General features: G+C 46.8%; 1 protein-coding gene across 1 annotated transcript in view; it reads right to left on the bottom strand.

Moving 5' to 3' along the window:
• GCN1 (GCN1, eIF2 alpha kinase activator homolog) overlaps positions 1–23,183 on the bottom strand; it is a 71,152-nt gene that overhangs the window by 37,238 nt on the left and 10,731 nt on the right. Inside the window, exons 3-26 of the mRNA XM_008069299.1 lie at positions 22,795–22,858; positions 22,094–22,225; positions 21,505–21,613; positions 18,284–18,382; positions 18,060–18,194; positions 16,819–16,887; positions 16,603–16,711; positions 15,939–16,013; positions 15,612–15,740; positions 14,578–14,628; positions 14,103–14,201; positions 13,700–13,873; positions 10,176–10,328; positions 8,497–8,589; positions 7,055–7,130; positions 6,745–6,904; positions 5,535–5,724; positions 5,315–5,439; positions 4,351–4,529; positions 3,960–4,053; positions 2,307–2,420; positions 1,990–2,188; positions 1,155–1,310; positions 528–709 (exon numbers count right to left, since the gene is read on the bottom strand). Of these exons, the coding sequence (XP_008067490.1) occupies positions 528–709; positions 1,155–1,310; positions 1,990–2,188; positions 2,307–2,420; positions 3,960–4,053; positions 4,351–4,529; positions 5,315–5,439; positions 5,535–5,724; positions 6,745–6,904; positions 7,055–7,130; positions 8,497–8,589; positions 10,176–10,328; positions 13,700–13,873; positions 14,103–14,201; positions 14,578–14,628; positions 15,612–15,740; positions 15,939–16,013; positions 16,603–16,711; positions 16,819–16,887; positions 18,060–18,194; positions 18,284–18,382; positions 21,505–21,613; positions 22,094–22,225; positions 22,795–22,858 (2,966 nt within the window). The remainder of the gene's footprint in view (positions 1–527; positions 710–1,154; positions 1,311–1,989; positions 2,189–2,306; positions 2,421–3,959; positions 4,054–4,350; positions 4,530–5,314; positions 5,440–5,534; positions 5,725–6,744; positions 6,905–7,054; positions 7,131–8,496; positions 8,590–10,175; positions 10,329–13,699; positions 13,874–14,102; positions 14,202–14,577; positions 14,629–15,611; positions 15,741–15,938; positions 16,014–16,602; positions 16,712–16,818; positions 16,888–18,059; positions 18,195–18,283; positions 18,383–21,504; positions 21,614–22,093; positions 22,226–22,794; positions 22,859–23,183) is intronic.

Genomic DNA, 23,183 nt, shown 5'->3' with positions numbered 1-23,183 from the left:
AAAAGAAGACTCTTAGTGACAGTATAGCTCAGAATTTGCCACATAACCTAACAACTCCATGTCCAACATATCTGACCTGAAGAAACGCTCACACAGGGTGTGCCAGGAGCATATACATACAACAGGGCACAGCACAGTGCTGCTCAAAACAGGAAAAGATAAATAAAGCATGGGCTGAGCGCGATGGCTCATGCCTATAATCCCAGCACTTTGGGAGGCTGAGGTGAGGATTGCCTGAACCCATGGGTTCAAGACCAACCTGGGTGCCTTGGCGAGACCTCATCTCTACAATAAATCAAAAAATTAGCCAGGTGTGGTGGCAAATGCCTGTAGTTCCAGCTACTTGGAAGGCTGAGGTGGAAGGATAGTCTGAACCCAGCGGGTCGAGGCTGTGGTGACCGTGAGCATGTCATTGCACTCTAGCCTGGGCAACAGAGACATGAACTGTCATGAGACAGGAAGTGTCCAAAGCCCTTGCCTCCCCGATCCCCTTCAAACCAAGGGGAGAACAGAGCTCCCTTGCCAACCTCATCCACACGCCCAGATGGGTTGCTGGGGGAGGCCCTCAGCTGGGCATGGACGGTGAGGATCTGAAGAATCTGGGCCATTCGCTCTTCCTCCTCCTCACTGTGATGGGGCATCTCGGTCAGCACCATCTTCAGAAATGGGAAGACTAAGAAGAAGGCTGGTGCAGACAAGGGTGCAGCATCTGTGAGAGCAAGAAGCAGATGGGATCCTGCAGGCAGGATGGGGTCCTGGGCCTCTGCTGCCTGTTTCCATATTCAGGGCAGGTGGGCAAAGGAAGGGCTTTTACACCTAAATGTACACCTTTTGACATCTGGAAGTACATGGCATGACGACAGGGACAGCAGGACCACAACTGGTAGCTCGGTTCTAAAATCAATTCTGCTTCTACCCAAACACTGCCCAGTTCCAGGATATGAGAATTAAAACAGAGAAGGGGGTGCCAATAACAAGAAGTAAACCTTCAGCTGGGGTCACAATGACTCATAGAATCCCGTGTCCAACCTCCTTTTTTCATATGTGGAAACCAAAACCCCAGGCTCAGGAAGCCCTGGTGACACGGTGACTCACAAGGCATTCCCCACACTGCTCGTACCACCTTGTGCCCTTGATCCTAGTCCAGCCCTTACCTGGCTCCCCCTTGCCCACCCTGTTAATGATGGTGTGGGTGTGCAGTAGCGTCACTGCCCTCTTCACAGCCACCGATAGCTCTTCCTGGCACCAGGACTTATCCAGAGCACACTCTGGCTTCAGCAGGCGCAATGTCAGGTGGCTCACCAAAGTGCCTGTGTTAAAGAGAAAAGACCCAGCAGGGGATGACTCAAAGAGATGTGAGATCTGGCCCAGGCACAGTCAAGTGACCCAGTGCCTTTATGCTTCTTGTACCTTTTTATACCTCCATCTTATACAAAACAAGCTCAGCCAGCCAGGTAACACTTCTGGCAGGTTCCATATGCACCAAATGCCTTTTCCACTCAGAATAGTTTCAACATCCCAGTCTCACCCACGGGAACATATCCTAGGCTAGGAAAGAAATCTGCTTAAGGTCATTAAGTAACCCACAAAAGTAAGGTTACCAATAATTCCTAGTCTTTGTTTCTCCAGAGCCAACAGAAAACTGAAGGTCACAGAGACCTCTCTGATCACTACTGACAAGTGGCTGCTCAGGAGCTGTGGTCTCACTGACTGGCACCAAACTAGCTCTACTGCCACCAAACTTCAAGATCAGACACTGACTAGCATCTTAAACTATGTCCTTGGAGTGAAGGCACAGAAGATGTCAAACAGGGGAGAAGAGGAAGCACTGTATCTCTCCTAAGCATATCCAGTTTGACATTCTTAAGGCTGCTTCCATATGGAAACAAAATTCAGCAGCTGAGTTTACCCCATACTTTTCCGCAAGCACTCAGGGGCATCCCTGCCCACCCGCTGGGTCATCCTCACAGACAACAAACAAGGACTAACCCAAAGTCTTTAGCCTGGGAGGCATGACACAGGCAGCCAAGGACAGAAAGGGATTCTTGATCCTGGGAGCAGCCAAGGGAGATTTCAGCAAAGGCAGGAAAGAGTCAACCAAAACAGGAATGTACTGGGTCAGGCCAGATGGGTTCTTGGCCAGGATGGAGTCCAGCAGTCCCAGCGCTGCCTCCAGCTCTCCATCCAGCTGCAAGTAGAGTCACCCAGGAGGCAGGTCAGCAGGGTCTTGCTCTGGACAGCAAGGAGCAGGCCCAGGCCACCCAGCATTCTTCCAGCATGGGCATGTGGTGGCAGCAGTCACATACCTCCTGTAGCCGCCTCCGGATCTGTGCCTCCCTGTCCAGCTGGGCCTGAAGCATCTCCTTCTGCTTGCTGGTCAGCTGCACCTCTTCTTTTATGCCTTTTTTCTTCTTTATCTCCTGAAGGGATGGGCAAACCCACCAATTCCATCTCCAGGAAACAGACCTCTCACCCCACTAGAAGAAGGCAAGCTTGCTTCCACACAAACAACACCATGCCCACTCTTGGTCTGTGGCTTGGACCCCCAAAGCTACCATGTCCCTCTCACCCCACCCCCTGCCACCTCCCATAAAGTCCATAGCCACCCGGTTTCTATAGAACAGTGACAGCAGTAGAGGAGCAATTTTTTTTACTGGATTCTCTACTGACAAAGGCATAGAGGGTATTTTATATGTTAGAGAAATAAAAGTTTCCTCAGTGTACTCAAAGGGTATTCCAGTAGCTACATGGCTTCAGAATCAAAATGTTAGCCTCCCCCCTCCTCAAACCCTCCCTACAGAAACTCTCCCACATGATGAGCTGAAGCCTGAAGGCCTGCTACAGTAGCCTGAGAAATCACTCACTCATTCAGCAAGTATTCATCAAGCACCTGCACTGTGCCAGGCACTGTTCCAGACACTAGGAATGTCGTGGGGAACAAGATAAAGACCCTGCCCTCACAGAGCTCACAATCTAGCAGGTGAAGATAAACAATAAACAAGCAAGTACATAAATAAGACGATTTCAGATCATGACAAATGTTCGGGGGAAAAAACAAATATGATGCATAGTAACTAGGAAGAGGGAGGGATCTACTTTATTTTTTATTATTATTATTATTATTTTTTAGTTGGAGTCTCACTCTGTCACCCAGTCTGGAGTGCAGTGGCCGCTCCCGGCCACCGCAGTCTCGACCTGCTGGGCTCCGGTGATCCTTCCGCCTCAGCCTTCCGAGTAGCCGGAATTACAGGTGTGCACTTCCACGCCCAGCTGATTTTTTGATTTATTGTAGAGATGAGGTCTCGCCAAGTTGCCCAGGCGGATCTCAAACCCGTGGGCTCAGGCAATCCACTCACCTCGGCCTCCCAAAGTGCTGGGATTACAGGCTGAGCCACCGAGCCCGGCTGGGATCTACTTTAGATAGAGTGGACAGGCTGGCCACCTCCCTGAGAAGGACATGTGTGGGCTGAGACAAGAAGGACCCAACCTCAAAAAGACAGAAAGAAGAGCCAAGGCTGAGACAGGAAAGAGTCCTCTGTGCTCTGCTTCCATCAGAACCAGTTCTAACCAAAGGCAAATATAACAATAGAAACAGGATTAATTCCCCAGAGGCCCCAGTGTACCAGGTGCTATGCCTGCTATCAGGAGTAAAGATAGGACCCAGCCTTTGAGGAGTTGAGGTGAAAGACATGGAATCAAGCGTCACCACTTAGTGGAGGAAACATATAAACTGCTGCCAGCACCCAGCAAGGAAACTCATTTTCACTGAGTTGAGGGTGGAGTAAGCTATGGAAAAAGAATCAATACAGAGTGTAGATGGTGAACCAGGCACCGGTTGAGGGGAACAGAGGAGTGTGCCATCAGCCTCAGGATGATCCAAAGGAACAGCATATGTGCAACAGAAAAAGCTACCAGCCTGGGGCGCAGTCACCTCCTATGAGATGCCCCCCTTTACTCACCTCCTTCAGCTCCAGCTCAATGATCTGTTCTTTGAAGGAGTAAGCTTTGTTCTCTCGCTTCATGTTGGCCTTTTTTATGCTGTCCTTCTGGGCACTGAAACACCAGAGCCGGTGATCAGCCACTTGAAATGCACTGCCAGACCCTTCAGTCTCCTGCCAGCCATAAAATTCCAGCTAGCTGTTAAGTACTCTGAACCAGCAAAGTGCCAGATACTCGATACATTCTGGTATCAAGGACCTAAGCACCATGGCCAGAACATGGCAGGTGCTAGTCCAATGAATGGATGGATTGTTTCATTTGTTCCTCACAGGAGCCATTGTCTCCTTCCTACAAGCAAGAAGAGTATGTCTTGGGGAGGAAAGGTAACCGAGCCCATGAGAAAGGCCTCACCTCTGGATGATTGATTTGTCGTACAGCTCCCCGGCAGGGGTCTGCATAATGGCAAACTCCTCCCGTGTCACTAGGCGCAGCGCAGGGTTCTGCACAGAGGCAGTGATGGTGCTGATGAGCTGTGGAAGGACCCGGTCCGGGGACAAAATGGAAAGGGAGCCCATGGCATTCATGGAGGACTGCCAGACAAAATCATAGTCAGTATGTGCCAAGGCTGGCACTGGAGAAGGGGTTCTACCTAACCTAAATGCCCCCAGCACTGACTTCCCTTCTTCATGAGCTCTGCCCACCAGAGTAGCCAGCTGGAGTTTGTATCTGCCTTACTTGGCAAGCATTTACCCCTTTATCTGATAATAGCATCCTGATTTAGAGGGACACACTCCCTCAATTCTCAATCTCCATGGAAGAGCTGCCCTCATCCTCTCCAGAGGTAGGCATGACCCAAACCAGAAAGATGGGCTCAGGGAGGAACACGGGACCTGAGTTAGGTCAACAAGGGGCAGAGAGGCCATGCCTGTTGACATTATTGAAAAATGCAAGCTTTTTTCACTGGAGCTTATTGAAAGACAAGGCTTAAACCTGGAACGCTAGCAGCTCTTTTGCTACTAGAAGAAAAAAAAAAACTAAGAACAGAGTCCATATCATGGAAAGCACAGACAAGAGACACAATGCATCCAACAGGATAAGAGAGACACCACCTACAAGGTCCTAAGGGAACATCTGAGCCCCTGGAATTAGTACCAGTCAAAGTCAATCACATCCTTGAACTTTGTGGGTAAATGAGGCAAGTTCCCTTTTTTGGTGCTTAAACCAGTTTACATTTCTGTCACTTGCAACCAAGGGTCCAAGTCCACCTTTCATCACAACTTCATTTCTTTAAATCCTCCCTTCCTACACCCTGTGACAGGAAAGCCCTCCCAGCAACCCTGCCGTCCCAAGCCAGACCAGCTCACATGCCAATCACCTGGTTCAGGGGACCCTGTGTGGTGATCCTGGGAATGATCTGATCCAGGTGCCTGGTGATAAAGGCTTCAGGATCAATCTTCATCCTGGTGAGAAGTGCTGGCCAGAGTCCAGACTGCACTGCCACTGAAGGGGAGGGAGTTCTTTGAGGCCTTCTGTCCAGCCTGTTCTTACCCTACCCAACAAAGCCCCCACCTCTTCCATACCCGCTACACACAGACCTAAGGATGGGTGGTGGGAGATGATCAGCATCTCTTGGGCCAGCTGTTCAGTGTCGGTGACATCACCCTTGAACCCTGGCACCCCAGAGATGACACACAGAGCCTCCTGCAGGACCCGAGGAGGGACATAGGCCTTGCCTGCCTCAGTCACCTCCCCAGCGTCGGTCACCAGAGCCTCTAAAGGCAGCACCTGTGTAGAGACAACACATAAGACCCCCACCGCTCAGAGTCCTGTGCAGGTTTGAAACATGGGAGTCAAAGACACCACAAACACAGCAGCCTCTCGTTCATGTTGTTCTCTGGACTCCTAGCTGGTGGTGAAGACAGATACCCAGCTCCCCGCATTGAGACCCACTGGCTGTGAGATGTGCCCAGTAGAAGTAACCACCTATGACTTTGTACCTAAAAAGCCTATGAGCTTTAAGTCTTATGTGTGATTCACGCAAATTAAATAAATAGCCAGGTCTTTGGGGATCTTCCACCCACTGGCTGAGAGACCCTATGCAAGTCGTTTCAGCTCACGGAACTGCGGACAACTCCTATGAAATAAGGACAATAAGCTCTACCCTATCTGCCTTTGAAAGGTACTGTGAAAAATCAAAAGGAAAAGTGGGTAAAAAATGCTATAAAAATTATGAAATGCTTTAAAAAATGAAATGCTATTCAATTACTCAAGGATGATGAAGTTGAGCTACATATCAAAAGGCATGGGAAGAAAAAAAAGTCTCTGAAAAGGAAAAATAATCATATGAAAGATGTTACCAGAGCTCGAGAGCAGGGCAGAAGACTCTGGCATCACAAAGTCTAAGTAAAAGAGAACGGCCAGCCAGGCTCGGTGGCTCAGCCTATAATCCCGCACCTTTGGGAGGCTGAGGTGAGTGGATTGCCTGAGCCTGTGGGTTCGAGACCCGTCTGGGCAGGCGAGACCTCATCTCTACAATAAATCAAAAAAATTAGCCGGGCATGGTAGTGCACGCCTGTAATTCCAGCTACTCAAAAGGCTGAGGCGGAAGGATCACCGGAGCCCAGCAGGTCGAGGCTGCGGTGGCCGGGAGTGGCCACTGCACTCCAGTCTGGGCGACAGAGTGAGACTCCAACTCAAAAAAAAAAAGAGAACGGCCTAGGAGTAGCCCAGCCAAAATCCCATATCACAAGCAAGGATAACTAAGTGGATCCAAAAGCCCCAGTCCTAGAGTCCAGATGCCCTCACCTTGTGAGAACTGAGGACAATCTTCAGCTCCTCCAGGAGTCCATGCGCCAGCTTAAAGCCCCCAAGAGAGGACAGCAGCTTCCGAACTGTCTGCTGAGCCTGCCTGCGGACATGCCAGGTGCGGCTCAGGAGCACTGCCACCAGAGCCCGGTGGTACTGCCTGCAAGCACAAAGACAGACAGGCCTGAGAGAAAGCTAGGAGCAAGGCTTTCTGAAGCCAACCCTCTTCCTCCCACACACCCTGTTTCTTAGGTTCCACCAGGGTTCACCTCATTTGGCCCAAGGGAAAAGGTAAGTAAGCTTCACGTACTGAACTTTGTTGCCAGTAAATCTGTGCGAGTGGTCAAGGAAAAGTCTCTCTGTCAGATGCAACACAGTACACAGGGCTAGAAGGGCGAGAAACGGTGGCAGTGTTTTTAAAATAGGTGTGTACAACTCCCCAGAAAGAACTGGAATTAACTGGAAAACTGACACCAAAATGTAAAGGTCAATGAATTTGAAATTACAGCTTGTTTTTATTTCCTTCTTTTTTGCTTATTATGAACACATGTATTTTGAAATAAGAAAAGTACATATTTTTTTAATAGTTAAAAATTACTATGGAGCCGGGCTCGGTGGCTCAGCCTGTAATCCCACGCCTTTGGGAGGCTGAGGTGAGTGGATTGCCTGAGCCCGCGGGTTCGAGACCCGCCTGGGCAGCGAGACCTCATCTCTACAATAAATCAAAAAATCAGCCGGGCGTGGTAGTGCATGCCTGTAATTCTGGCTACTTGGAAGGCTGAGGCGGAAGGATCGCCGGAGCCCAGCAGGTTGAGGCTGCAGTGGCCGGGAGTGGCCACTGCACTCCAGTCTGGGCAACAGAGTGAGACTCCAACTCAAAAATAAAAAACAAAAAACAAAAAAACAAACAAAAAAAATTACTATGGAGTTTTAAAAAAGAATAAGGAAACTCATTATATACTGACACGGACTGATTTCCAGTCTAGAAAACACAATGTGTATAGTAGACACACTAACATTTGCAAAAAAGGTGGAGAACATATAAAAGATATTTACTCATATAATATTAAGGATATAGAAGAAGCTGATAAAACTGGCTCTATATATATACCCAAGGGAACTGGGTAGCTAGAGATCAAAGTATAATTTTCAGTGTAGAACCTCTTGTATCTTTTATCTTTGCATAAAAGTATTTCCTATTCAAAAGCTAAATATAAAAATTTTTAAGCCAGGAAGTGACTAACAGTTGTAGCTCATTAATGGGATGTTGTGATTTATGAGTCAAAAGATTCTTCAAATCACCAATTAGTGGCAGACACCCCTAATACAACCTAGAATTTTAAATATACATTTAAAACTCAACTGTTCCTTTTCTGCCAGGAGAGCAACCAGTAGTTTCTGTGTCTCCTGGTGGAAGACTAGAGCCTGCCACACTCCACCAGAGTTTCTCAGCTGCCTCTTAACACAAGAAAACCCCTGAGACAGCACCAATTACCCAATCAGCTGTAATTACAGCTAATATCACAACTCCACAACCATTAATGCTCTGTCTCCATAAATCTCCCAAGTTCCATTTCCCTAGCCTTGCACTCCCCACAAGAATGAATTCATTCTCACAACTGAGTTGTTGGCCATATCACTCTGGTCCAGGTTTTTGCAGTGCAGACTAGTTAGTCAGGGAAGGTCTCTCTGAAGACCTCATGGAGAGAATTGGCTCCAATCTCAAATTCAACTAAGGGGGCAGTAACTCACCATCCTCTGAAGCCATGAGCAGGAATTTCTCAGAAGTGAAAATCTGCTTCTTCTCATCCACAATCAGTTGCCAGACACTGCTCAGTTTGGCCTCTGCAAGAAACAAAGGAATACCTCACAATGCAGCTCACTGTGTCCCCTCGGGCTAATCTCCTATAACCTAAAGCTGCTGGGGTGGGCTTTGCCGATGAACCCTTCTCTACAGCAAGAGGCTCATTGCTTTCCCATTTTGAGAACTAACATCTGTCCTTTTGGTATCACTTCCTGTATGAAAACGTTCACTGGTTTCCTGCTGCCTACAGGAGCCTAGGTGAACTGTTTCTCATTTGAAATCTCCACCTACCCCAGATGCCAGGCTGGGATACTTGAGGTTTACACACTGTGGCTTTCTCTGTCCCTCCCTGACTGGGCTGTTTGGACTCACACCAGGCTGTTCCTTTTAGGAGAGTGGGTATCTTTCCAGTCTTCAGGGCCCTAGTTCAAATGCTTCCTCCATGAAGTCTTTCCTGATACCCATTCCCCAAACTAAAGTAATCTTCCCCTCAAAACTGCTCTAATGCCACATTTTGCCTTAAACTAGGTATATTTTTGCATTTTCCTGCTCTTACTACAGAGTAAGCAGCCTGAAATTTGCTGAAGCAAGGTCATGTTTATCTTAGCATCCTCTCCCAGGTAGCCCAGGAAATCATTCTATACTGACATAAACTGATTTCCAGTCTGTGGAATGTCTTGGCATATCCACAGTGGGCACACACAATAATACATGAGGGGCCGGGTGCAGTGGCTCACACCTGTTAATCCTAGCACTTTGGGAGGTGGAGGCAAGAGGATCACCTGAGTCCAGAGGTTCAAGACCTGCCTGGACAACTTGTATTTATTCTCTACAATAAATCCAAAAATTAGCCAGGCTTCGTGGCACACACCTGTGGTTCCAGCTACTTGGAAGGCTGAGGTGGAAGGATCACCTGAGCCCAGGCAAGTTGAGGCTGTGGTGGCCGTGAGCATGTCACTGCACTCCAGCCTGGGCGACAGAGTAAGACTCCAACTCAAAAAAAACCCCCAAAAAACCATGAGGAACACTGAACTCCATTTCTAACCACCGGAATAAGTTCAGGTTTGCCCAACTGCAGAGGCTGGGAGATGGAATAAAGAAAGCATAAAATATGACATAGTCACTGAAAAAATGAGATAGCTCTTTTTGGTTGTACTGATATGGAATCATTTCCAAGATACATAATATATATATATAGCATATAATATGGCACAGATAGTATGGTAGCCAGCATGTTCAATTATGCATTGACTATCTCTGGACATAAAACTGGCAATACTATTTAGCATAGCTGCTGGAAGACAGGGCTAAGGAGAAGCTTTTCATGTTTACCCTTTTGAATTTTGTATCACATGAATGTACAACCAACTGAAACAAAAAGTCCCAAAACTAAAGCAGGTTAATCTAGGCATCATCTATATCTCAAATTACGAAGAAACTAAGTAAAGGAGGACAATGACAGAGTTCCCTGGCTGCATGCCCATTGCCCAGTGTGACCCTGAGGCTCATTCCTGCAGATGATAAGTGTGGTAAGGGCCAAGTTGATCCTAAAGATTAAGACACTCCTCCCAAGGACTTTGTAAGAGGTTCTTGTTTGCTACCATCCTGGACATCTCTGGACTCTTACCAGCCTGTGAGTCAGTCACTGAAAGCTTTGAGAGCAACAAGGCTGCAGCAACCCCTTCAGTGACTGTGGGAACCTGAGTGCTTTGAGAGGCTGCTTTCTCCACTGTCTGGATGAGCAAGGGCAGTAAGTCCAGGGCCTGCAACAGTGTGTCACCTATGGAGAAAGGACAAGCATGTTACAGGTCATCCTGGTCCTTAGAGATGTAACAGGATGACTTGAGAAAAGAGTTATCCACCTAGATGTGAAATAGCTGACTAAAATCCTTCAGTTGGAAGGCTGAGGCGGAAGGATCGCCAGAGTCCAGCAGGACGAGGCTGCGGTGGCCAGGAGCGTGCCACTGCACTCCAGTCTGGGGGACAGAGTGAGACTCCAACTCAAAAAAAAAAAGAAAATCCTTCAGTTGATTTGTCAAATATCTCAAGAAGTGGAGTTACAATCAAACTCTACAAACCACAAAATTAGAGGTAGAAGGATCCTTACTAATTCAACTGAGTCCAGCTATTCATTTGATGAATAAGAACACAGACAGACCGGGGTAGGAGGCTCAGCCTGTAATCCCAGCACTTTGGGAGGCTGAGGCGAGTGGATTGCCTGAGTTCGCGGGTTCGAGACCAGCCCAGGCAACTTAGCAAGACCTCGTCTCTACAATAAAATCAAAAATTAGCCAGGCGCAGTAGCACGCACCTATACTTCCAGCTACTTGGAAGGTTGAGGTAGAAGGATAGCCAAAGCCCAGCAGGTCAAGGCTGCGGTGGCTGTGAGCATGCCACTGCACTCCAGCTTGGTCAACAGAGTAAGACTCCAACTCCAAAAAAAAAAAAGAAAAGAAAACAGGCTAAGTGAGTTGACCAAGGTCACACAGCCGGTTGAGGCAGAGCCAGAGGCAATATCAAGCCTGTCAATTCCTATTTGGTACTCTTCCCCCATGTCAAATGACCTCTAGACCCATATTCCAAAACCAGAACCAATCTCCTAACCTATAAACTAAACCCATTTTTTTAAAAAGTAGAAACCAGCCAAAACTATAGCTAAACCCCTGTTTTCATAACTATAAAATGGGTACATTGAAACCACTATTTCAGATGTTATATATATGAATCCAAGACATGTTTATCCCAAAGATTTATTTTATATTATGTTTACTTTAAAAGCTCTGAGCAGAACTTGGGTCAGACAGGGTGGCTCACGCCTATAATTCTAGCACTTTTGGAAGCTGAGGCAGGAGAACCGCTTGAGCCCAAGAGTTTGAGATCAGCCTGGGCAACATAGTAATACCTTCTCTCTACAAAAATTAAAAAATTAGCCAGGCATGGTAATACAAACCTATAGTCCCAGCTACTCAGGAGGCTACAGCAGGAGGATCACCTGAGTCCAGGAGGCTGAGGCTGCAATGAGCCGTGATCATGCCACTGCGCTCTACCTTGGGCAACAGAGTGAGTCCACCACTCAAAAAAAAAAAAAAAATCTAAAAGCACTGAGCAGAATTAACTCAAGCTGAAGAGACTAGGAGAGACTAGGTAAAGCCAAGTCTCAGCTATCTACAACTTACTAAAATCAAGGTTGATCAATGCAGCAAAATTACAACCTGATATATGAGTATACAGACTGTTCTTAAATCAAGTACACCAGTTCACTATATCCCTAAGGTAGCCAACAATGTATTAACTGCACATTTCTACCTACAGGTAATCTATGACTTCAGTCAGCACTACCTGTGGCTTTGAATAAACCTCACAAAGATGATCTGCTCTGAGCTTGGAGATGTATTTCAGAAAAAGATTTATTGATCTCAACTCAGTGCAAACATTTCTTCTAGTCATATTCTTCTTTTCAAATCATTAAAAGAAATATATGACTGTAAAGTTCATTAGATAAGACACATTTCATATAGAAGGGTGTCCTATCTCTAAAGGCAGCTCTGGAATCTCCCAGGTGTAGCTCATTATAAATTGAAACTTTAAAAAAAAGAAATACAAGCCTATCTCAGGGGTGGAGATTAATATCAGAGGTCTCTAGCCTGGAGACCAAGCTCCTATACAGATTTGAAAGTTTCACCCGTCTCTGCTTGAGAAGGAGGTGAATGAATGCTCATGCCTAAATGAGAGTAGGTTTGTTTACACCGACACAAGATCAATGGTCATTTTCTTTTTTTTTTTTTTTTTTGAGTTGGAGTCTCATGGAATTACAGGCTGAGTCAGCGAGCCCGGCTAATGGTCATTTTTAACAGGTCCAGAGTAAAGTTTACATGCAGTTGGACCTTTTAAATCAGTCTTGGCCAGGGATGGTGGCTCATAATGTAATACAAGCACTTTAGGAGGTCGAGGTGGGAGGATTGTTTGAGGCCATGAGCCTGAGACCAGTCTGGGCAACATAGTAATATCCTGTCTTTATTTAAAAACTAGTTGGGCATAGTGGTTCACACCCGTAGTCCCAGTTACTTGAGGATCACTTGAGTCTGGGAGTTTGAGGCTATAGTGAGCTTGACTGCACCACTGCACTCCAGACTGAGTGACAGAGACTCTATCCCTTAAGTAGATAAATAAATCAGGCCAGGCACGGAGTCTCAAGTCTGTAATCTCAGCACTTTGGGAGGCCAAGGCAAGAGGACTGTCTGAGCCCAGGGGTTCGAGACCAGCCTGGGCAACTTGGTGAAACCTTGTCTCTACAATAAATCAAAAAACTGCTGGACTCAGTGGCTCAGCCTGTAATCCCGCGCCTTTGGGAGGCTGAGGTGAGTGGACTGCCTGAGCCCCCGGGGTTCGAGACCCGCCTGGGCAGCGAGACCTCATCTCTACAATAAATCAAAAAATCAGCCAGGCATGGTAGCACGTGCCTGTACTTCCGGCTACTTGGAAGGCTGAGGCGGAAGGATTGCCGGAGCCCAGCAGGTTAAGGCTGCGGTGGCCGGGAGCAGCCACTGCACTCCAGTCGGGGCGACAGAGTGAGACGCCAACTCAAAAAAAAAAAAAAAGATCAAAAAACTAGCCAGGTGTGGTAGCACACGTCTGTAGTTCCAGCTACTTGGGAGGCTGAGGCAGAAAGATCGCCTGAGCCCAGTAGGCCGAGGCTGCAGCCACTACACTCCAATCTGGAAGATAGAGTGAGACTTCAACTCAAAAAAATATAAAATAAAAAAATAAAATAAAAATCAGTCTTATCAGAATCATTTCTTCATGATTTCAGATGTTGTAGTAACAGTTATGGTTCTGGTTTCTCTCTGAATAATGCTTTGAAAGTCTAATAAGGGTGACGCTCTGGTATCTAAAGAATAATTTTTTTAAAAAGAAGAAAGAAAAATAAAGTAAAATAAAAAGAAAGTCTAATAAGGGAGAGAAGCCAGAATTTGTTGTGAAGACTGAACTCTGAATCTGGAGTAAGCCTGATGCTCCAATTTACTTCAGGAGGAAATAAGTGATGCAAAATAAGCTGAACCAACAGGGAAAGTCTGGAACAATGATAATGCCCTAAGACTCGGTCACCTCTGCAGGGGAGGCCTGGACACTGGCTCACGGTAGGCATCTTACCTCGGAAAGAGACCAACATGCACTGCAGGTAGGCATGCCTCACTGCAGAGGTGGAGGTTTTAAGGCTGAAAGCTTTTTTGAACCATTCGGTGAGCTTCTTGGGTACTTCCATAGTGAATCGGTTACACCAGAGAGCCAAGATAGAGACAGCATGTACCAAAGTCCCTTCATGAACTAGGACAAGATGCAGAAGTCCAGTCAGTCCAATATCTTATAACCACATTAAATCACTACTAATAGTGCAAGAAAGCAAGCCAGAGTACAAAGGGAAGGAAGCAGTGATATCTCAGACAGGTACCAGCCCTGCTCTTTGAGGGAGAGGTGCCTTCAAAAGAGGGTTGTGAAAGGCTCCAATTGTGAAAAACCATAGTCAAGGATGGATCCAACTGCAGCTCAAAATTACCTTCTTGCTGGAGGAAGGGGATGAACAGCTCAGCCACAGTCCCGTTCAGGACTTGACTGGAAGGTCCAGACACCACGTGATGACTGACGCTCCCAATTCCTGAAAGTCAGATTCCCTGCTCAGCTCCTCATCAAAACAAAACCACAAATAGGCAAGTCTTCCTGCCACTGCCACCTCTGCACTCTAGGTCACAGAACTCCTGGGTCCCCCAGCAGCCACACTTCTGTGGCCATTATTGATTCTCCCTCAATTCCCCCTCTATACACTCCGCCTTTTACAAAAGCCCGGCCTCATGTTAGACTTGAACAAATCCCTCTTGCCAACCAGGCAGGCAACAGAGTCCTGGGAGGCAGGCTGGAATACTCAAGACTGACGAGGAGTCAAGTTCCAAAAAAGGACTCATCTTACCTAAGAGTTACATTAAACCACATCAACTACTAGATCACATCTCTACTTCCAGGGAGAAATTCTGTACCTGAGAGGACGCTGATCTTCTGAGCTACAATAGTTAGTTTTCCCTCTGAGCCTGAGAGGAGAGACAAAAGATTCAAATTCGCATCTGCCACATTTCCCAAGGGGGTGAATAATGTAGTCAAATCTGTGACATCACACTATGGTTTCTGATTCCAGAAGCAACTTTTTTGTTGTGAAGCTGGGTTTAAGAAAGTGCTTACTAGTTTTTTTGTTTTCTGAGTAAAAAAAGTAATGTTATTACAAAAAATTTGAGCTACAGAAAAATTATTTTAAGAAACATTTAAGAAGCACTCATGTTTCCATTACTCAAACACATTATTAAAGCCAGGCATGGTGGTGTGCTCCTGTAGTCCCAGCTACTAGGAAGCTGAGGCAGGAGGATCACTTGAGCCTCAGCTTCCCAGTTTGTCCAGCCTGGGTAACAAAGCAAGGACCCTCTCTCTATAAAAAATAAAATGTAAGCCTGGCGCAGTGGCTCATGCCTACAATCCTAGCACTTTGGGAGGCTGAAGCAAGAGGACTGCCTGAGCCCAAGGGTTCAAGACTAGCCTGAGCAATATGGGGAGACTTCGTCTCTACAACATATCAAAAAAATTAGCCTGGCGTGATGGCGCATGCCTGTGGTTCCAGCCACTTGTAACGCTGAGGCAGAAGGATCACCTGAGCCCAGCAGGTCGAGGCTGTGGTAGCCATGACAGTGCCACTGCACTCCAGACTGGGCGACATAGTGAGACTCCGACTCAAAAAAATTAAATTAAATTAAAAAAAACAAATTATTAACATTCCTGTGTATTTCTTTTCATTTTTTCCGCTATGCATACAAAAAAATGTGTGTACTTAAAACAACCTGAGATCAACCCATCTGCACTGCCCCGTGCATGATTTTATTCACATCACACATTCACATTCCAGTGTGAATGTCATCCTGGCCACACAGCCTTGCCGTGTGCATCAAATCTCTGTGAAAACTCAGGGTTCAGGAGAATACCGGGGGCCACACTTTAGCCATCCCCGTGGTCAAGAAGGCTCCCTCACCTCCAAGGATGGCAAAGAGGTGTTTGGTCAGGGCTTCCATGGCTGAAGAATCACTGCACTGATGGGCCAGGTTCCGCAGCGCCAGCACAGCCTCGTCCATCAGGCGGGGACTGTTGGATTTCAGCTGACCTGGACACACAGAGCCACGGCTCAGAGACTGCCAACGATTCACCATCCAAACTTTCATCTTGCCAACTCTGTTTATGTTAGAGCCTTATTTCTAACCTGAGTCACCTGTCCTCTATCCCTTTTTCTACAATAACCGGGACAAAGATAACCAAAAGCCTAGGTACCATCTAGGGGCTGGAGAGGGATCAGAATACTTACTAGCCAGTCCTTTAATGATGTCCAGGGCATACTGGCTGAGATCAAGAGTTACTGATGCCAGCAGACTGGAAATAGCTAAGGGAGATAGAAAGCACTGACCATGTTAGTCTCAGTAATAAATTCATCATACAATGTTTTCCCCTACTCCCCAGCAAATGCCACCAGGCCTGCTAACTAGCCACAAGGAATTATGACCACCCTTCACCTTTACAGGGCCACATAAATAGTTCCAAAGATCTGCCCCCATACCAATCAACAAAAAAATTTCCCTTTCAACATTCCATCAATATATTTTCTCAAGATAAGCAGGAACAGGGACTCAATCCTCATCTCCTATGATTTTAAGGACCACCTCCACACTAAGTCCTAAAAGTCAAGAGAAGGGGTTCTTGACCCGTATGGTCTCCAGAAGGTTCTTGAGCCCCTAAAATGATCTGCAGTATTCTAAGTAGATATATTTTTGTGCATTTGTCTAACAAGAGGGCCCATGACTTTCAACATATTCTCAAAAGGGTCCCTGATCTCTCTTCCAAAGCCCCTAAGAAGGCAAACAGTGAATATATCCTCCCTCCTCCCCCACTACCACATACTTGCTACTGCCAAATATCAGGAATAGAGCTTATTAAGTACCCGTCTCCTTCCCACCACCTTGACAGCAACCTACTTTCAATAACATTCTCTGGACTCCTCAGTAAGGACTTCTGTATGGTGGGCAGCATCAGATCCTTAAATTCTGAGTGGGACATGTATCGGAGCAGAGGGGCACAGCTATCCTACAAAGAGAAAGGAGTCAGGCACCCAACCCTCACAGGAACAGACCAAGAAAGGACAGTTTAGATTCTCAAAATTTAAAAGTGAGTAAGGGCCACTTCTCACTCACCAGTAGGTACTTCTGAGGCTTTACTTTGCTCATCAGGATGTTCTTCATATAAAAATCCAGCAAGGCACTCTAGAGAACACAAAGATCTAATTGGACCCTGACATTCTAAAGAATCTGATCACTGGCCTAAGAGGTCCTTCTTATGGGAGTACCTCCAAAAAACACAAATCAATGCCCCAAATTTCATAGAGTATAAACACAAATGCCCCACTGGTCATGCCACCCCATTTAAAACCCTTCCATGGCTTTTCATGGCCCCTGGGATCAAGTCCACAGGACTTGGTACGGCTTATAAGGTCCTGGCTGCCACCCAGTCAGCTACATCTCACTCTCTGATGCATTCACACCTCTCCAACCCCACTCATCTCCTCTCCATTCCTGTCCATGGGCTGCTTTCTCCACCCGAAATGCTCTGCCTCACCTCTTGACCTTGCTAGCTCTTCACCTTCAAAGCTCCTTCATTAAAAAGAAGTGCTCCCTGACCTGTGGCCCAAGTCAGGTCTTTCTGCTGCACAGTATTATAGTTTTTCACTTTCCTTTCGTAGCACTTCACACAGTTATAATTAACTAGATGACTGTCTAATGTCAGATGCCTTCTCAGACTCAGTTCCACGGAGGCAGGGCTCATAGCTCCCTTGCTCACTGGTACACCCTCAACACCTAGCAAGAACTTAGAACATGGTAGCTGCTCAACTAGAATGAATTAAAAACTGCAAACCAGCCGGGCTCGGTGGCTCAGCCTGTAATCCCGCGCCTTTGGGAGGCTGAGGTGAGCGGATTGCCTGAGTCCACGGGTTCAAGACCCGCCTGGGCAGCAAGACCTCATCTCTACAATAAATCAAAAAATCAGCCGGGCGTGGTAGCGTGCGCCTGTAGTTCCAGCTACTTGGAAGGCTGAGGTGGAAGGGTTGCTGGAGCCCAGCAAGTCGAGGCTGAGGTGACCGGGAACGGCCACTACACTCCAGTCTGGGTGACAGAGTGAGACTCCAACTCAAAAAAAAAAAACAAAAACAAACTGCAAACCACTATCCCAATAACTACAACAGAACTGGAGGAAAAACTTTTCGACTTCTTGAAGTTCATATCATGGCAAAAGACCAGCGTCTCATGTAAGAAAACCAACAAATTTCAGAGGAGACCAGCAGCTGGGATCAACCACCAATGCAAAGCACGTTCCCACTTCTTCTCTCTAGAGAGCCCCCAACATGACAAACCCATAGTCACCCCCTCTTGGCACTTGCCTTGTGCCGATTGACCACATCCATCTCCTTATGGCTCGTGCAGAACTGCACCAGCAGCCCCAGCATGCCGGCATAGTTCTGGTTGGGCTTTAAGCTGAGAATGACTGACAAGTACTGTTCCACCAGCCCAGGGTTCTGAAAAAGAAAGTGTCAGGCAGGTATATCAGATGGTGGCGGGGTGGCATGGAAGAAGCAATGCCCAACAGCCCCTGGTGTCCCGTCACCTCTTTCCACAGCTTTGTGAGCTTCTTCACAGCACCATCCACGGCATGCTTGCGGGAACCACCCAGCACCTCCAAAAGGAGCAGACACTGCACTTCTACCTGTCAGGACCAGGAAAGGCTCAGACCAGGAAAGATAGAACACGGGAGCACGGGTTCCATGGCCTTCACACTCTGTCAAAAACCTTCCATCAGGTCTTCCAGATCCTAGCTTCATCTCCACTCAGCCTCTCCCACTCAACTCCACCAAGATCCTCTTCCCTCCACTTCCCATACTTAGTTCTGACCTTTAATGACACTGTTCACTCAGGCATTATTTAACAAATATTTGCTGAATGCATACTGTGAGTCAGAAAATGAAGACACACAGGGAATAAGACAGACGTGGACTCTGCTTTATGTACCTTATAGTACAGAGAGATAAAAAATATATTAAACAAATAAACACACAAATGAACACACCACGACAATGAGGTAAGAGCCATGCAGGAAAAGAACAAGAGTCCTGTTTCATTTACTTCTTATCTGCTTTGTCCTTCATTAATTTTACAAATATTTACTGAACACTGACCAAATGGGAGGCACTATGCTGAATACTGCGGATATAAAAGTGAAGCTCAATATGGTGATTCTGTATGGAGCTTACTGTCCAATTCAGAGTGAGGTACATAATTTACTCAGAGACTTTATGTGCCACAAATGTCCAAGGTCACTGGTGAGCAGTGTGAACTACCACCCTGAGAAAACAGATAATGCTTGTGAATATAATGTGGCTGAATTCCTTTTTTTTTTTTGAGTTGGAGTCTCACTCCGTCACCCTGCGGGGCTCTGGCGATCCTTCCGCCTCAGACTTCCAAAGTAGCTGGAACTACAGGCGCACACTACCACGCCCAGCTAATTTTTTGATTTATTGTAGAGATGAGGTCTCGCCAAGTTGCCCAGGTGGGTCTCGAACCCACGGGCTCAGGCAATCCACTCACCTCAGCCTCCCAAAGTGTGGGATTACAGGCTGAGCCACCGAGCCCAGCTTGCAGCACTGTTTGTTACAATAAAAGATTATAAGCAACATAAATGGCCATCAACAGAAGACTCGTTATATGTAATGTGATACATTCAAAGGATTAGTAAATAGTCAAAAAGAATGAGAGGCTCTTTATTCACTACTCTGGAACATATTCCAAGACTGGTTAAGGAAAAAACAAGATGAAAGAAGAATATATGGTACGCTGTTATTTGTAAAAAGACACCTACTCGGTCATATACACAGAGAACGTGGTGAATAGGGACAGGGGTAGGAGAAAAACCAGCATATCTTTCCATACGTGAATTTTTCATCTATTTTTTAAAAATTAAAAGTTTTTTAAGCTTGCTGACAGCATATTCAAAACTCTATTGCTGATTCCTCCTCTCCCTGGAATGTTCTAACCCTTGATCTCAGCATGGCTCGTCCTCTCAAATCTCTGCTTCAATCATGCCTCCTCAGAAGGGCCTTCCACCCTCCACTATACTCTCTACCTTCCCATCCTGCTTTTCTTCAGCACTACTTTACGCTTTATTGCCTGTGGACTTATTCATTGTTTATCTCCTCCCTAAAAGTGTAAGCCCTATGAAAGCAAGGTTCTTCTCTGTTTTATCACTTTAGCCCATCTCCTAGAATAGCATCTAGCATATAGGAAGTCCTCAACAAATACTGGACAATCTAAGTGAACTACAACCTAGGTGTGTGATCAACACCAGCAACCAGTAAAGGAAAAACCCAGATTCAAGACAAAGAAGAAATAAACACAGTCTCAAGCTCTTGATTCATTCTGTCCTACAAGCGCAACACCTCAGGGTTGACCCACATGCAGACTTACTTATGTCCAATAATGGTTCTACGAATTCAGTGGAGATAAGCCAATAAGCCTACCCTTGATGAAGCTTCTCATAAGAAGGTCTTCAGTAACAATGAAATCCACACTCTGGGCCAGGCGCGGTGGCTCACACCTATAATCCCAGCATTTGGGAGGCCAAAGTGAGAGGACTGCCTGAGCCCACGGGTTTAAGACCAGCCTGGGCAACTTGGCAAGACCTCATCTCTACAATAAATCAAAAAATTAGCCAGGCATGGTAGCATGCACCTGTAGTTCCGTCTACTTGGCTGAGGCAGAAGGATCATCTAAGCCCAGCAGGTCAAGGCTGCAGTAGCCAGGAGCATGCCACTGCACTCCAACCTGGGCGACAGAGTGAGACTTCAACTCAAAAAAAAGAAAAAAGAGTTACATTTTACATTATTATACTTTCTGGTTTACTTGCTTTTTGGCTATCTTCCCCACTCTGGCCTATCATGTCTTCCACACACATCATGAAGGCAGGGGCCACATTTCTCTTGTTCATTACTGCATTCCCAGTGCCTAGAACCATGCCTGATAGAGAGGCTCAAAGATATCTAATAAATAGATGAGGCCGGGCTCGGTGGCTCAGCCTGTAATCCCAGCACTTTGGGAAGCCAAGTCAAGTGGATTGCCTGAGCCCATGGGTTCGAAACCCACCCGAGCAACTTGGCGAGATCTCATCTCTACAAAAAATCAAAAAATAGCTGGACGTGGTAGCGCACACCTGTAGTTCCAGCTACTTGGAAGCCTGAGGCAGAAGGATTGCCAGGGCCCAGCAGGTCAACGCTGCAGTGGCTGGGAACGTGCCACTGCACTCTAGCCTGGGTGACAGAATGAGACTCCAACTCAAAAAAAAAAAATTAGCCGGGCTCGGTGACTCAGCCTGTAATCCTGCGCCTTGGGAGGCTGAGGTGAGTGGATTGCCTGAGTCCATGGGTTCAAGACCCACCTGGGCAACTTGGCGAGACCTCATCTCTACAATAAATCAAAAATCAGCCGGGCGTGGTAGCACATGCCTGTAATTCCGGCTATTCGGAAGGCTGAGGCAGAAGGATCGCCGGAGCCCAGCAGGTCGAGGCTGCGGTGGCCGGGAGCGGCCACTGCAGTCCAATCTGGGCAACAGAGTGAGACTCCAACTCAAAAAAAAAATAATAATAATTAAATAAATAAATAGATGAATATGATCACACTGCACTCACATCCATCCAACAAAATCACATGCCTCAGGACAACTCAAAGTATCTGGTTACCCGGTACCTAGAAGAACACCTGGCACAGAGAAGGTGCTAAAACAGTATCAATTAACTCTGAGAAGAAAGCTGACCCTTGCTAGAGACCCAGGGAACCTACCAATTTGTTCCAGATGTCTCCTTGCCGCTTGGCTCTTGAGGGAAACACAATGTGCACCAGAAGGCAGGTCCAGGTCAGGGCCAGCAAGGCAGCCGAGCCACTGCTCTTACTGCAAGGGGATGTAAAGGGTGAGTACAGAGCAGCAGCCTCCATCCTAAGGACTAACACCTAAGGAAGGTCCTGCCTGATAATGCAATATCTTCCCTTGACCTAATGGGGCAAAACTTAAAACCAGTTTTCCACAAATCATGTGACAACTCAGGACAAGGAGTCCAGGCCTCATTAGCCAAACTCTCATCCCTTGGCACTATAAAAACAAAAAGATGGTTTCCCCCATTCAGGGCCTGGGGACAACTGGTTCCTCTCAAAATGGCCTTGCTTCCACTGGTCTCCCATCCCTGCTCCTCAGGAAAAAGCTCTTTTCTGCTGAGCTTGCCACCTTAGATCCTTCACTGCTCAGTGGCAGACTGCAGGTACCACTCAGAGTAGAAAGGGGAAGAGCCAGGTATGCCTGACGCTGTCAGTTGCCCCAGCTTCTCCTGAGCAGGACTCTACCAATCCCCGGGGGACCACAGACTTTCCCACTTACCTGGGAACACCTGCTTTGGAGCCAATGCCTGAAGATTGCAGAGAGTGCAAAAGGTTCTTAGCAGTGGCTTCTGGCTGGGCCTCAGCCAACTGCTGGATGGCTGCCTGTAGGGCCCTGCGAGAGGCTGCATCTCTAGGGGGAAGAATGAAGGGGAAATGTCAACATGCCTGGGGAGGAGCAATGCTGTTCAGGTCATGTGCTAGTCTTTCTCAGAAAAAAATTGATCATACTGCATTCCAGTGGATCATAAATGAGGAATTAGGAAATAACCAGATACATCCACCTCCTCTCAGAGTTCTGAATCTAGCTGATAAGGGCAAATAAGCCATTAAGGGTATGAGGCCTTATGTATGTACATTTATGGAGCACTTGTGTGGCCTCAAACTTAGGCCACATGATTTAACACGTGTGACTAGTGACAACATATACACACTGAGCACTCATGGCATGGCAGGCACTATTCCAGGCACTTCATACTAACAACCTCCTATGAGGTAGATAATAGCATCAACTTCATTCTGCAGACAATGAAACTGAGGCAAAGAGACATTAAGTAAGTTGCAAAGGATCCAACAGCTAAGATGACACATCCCAGATCTGAACCTAGGCAGTCCAGTTGAAAGCCTGGACTCTAACCCACTAACCTATTTCATCTCTCTGTATAAGGAGCTCTGGACCCAAGGCCTTTGGTTGGGATTTACCTGTATCGATGCAGAGTCAAGCAGAATAATTTGCAGAGCCCTTTCACTGCTCCCTCTGGCAGATCTGAAACCAAAGATGATTTGGTAAGTATCTGACTAAGCCAGGCATTCTGCCAGATATGATCTCAGTCCACTGGACACTCCCTGTATGTTTAAGATAGAATTCTCAAGAGGAAAAAGCAATAACAAAATAGGACTCTAGGAAAATGTCCAGTACGGAAAAGCTTCACATACACATTTGCTAAATGACTGAAACTAAGGTAATACGAGTGGCCTCAAAATCTCATGTGCTGGCCAGGCGCAGTGGCTCATGTCTATAATCCCAGCACTTTGGGAGGCCAAGGTGAGAGGAATGCCTGAGCCCACGGGTTCGAGACCAGCCTAGGCAA

This window comes from Carlito syrichta, unplaced genomic scaffold (assembly GCF_000164805.1).
Source record: "Carlito syrichta isolate Samal-C Ts95f unplaced genomic scaffold, Tarsius_syrichta-2.0.1 Scaffold311911, whole genome shotgun sequence".
Taxonomy (NCBI): domain Eukaryota; kingdom Metazoa; phylum Chordata; class Mammalia; order Primates; family Tarsiidae; genus Carlito; species Carlito syrichta.
This window is presented reverse-complemented; position numbering and strand designations above follow the sequence as displayed.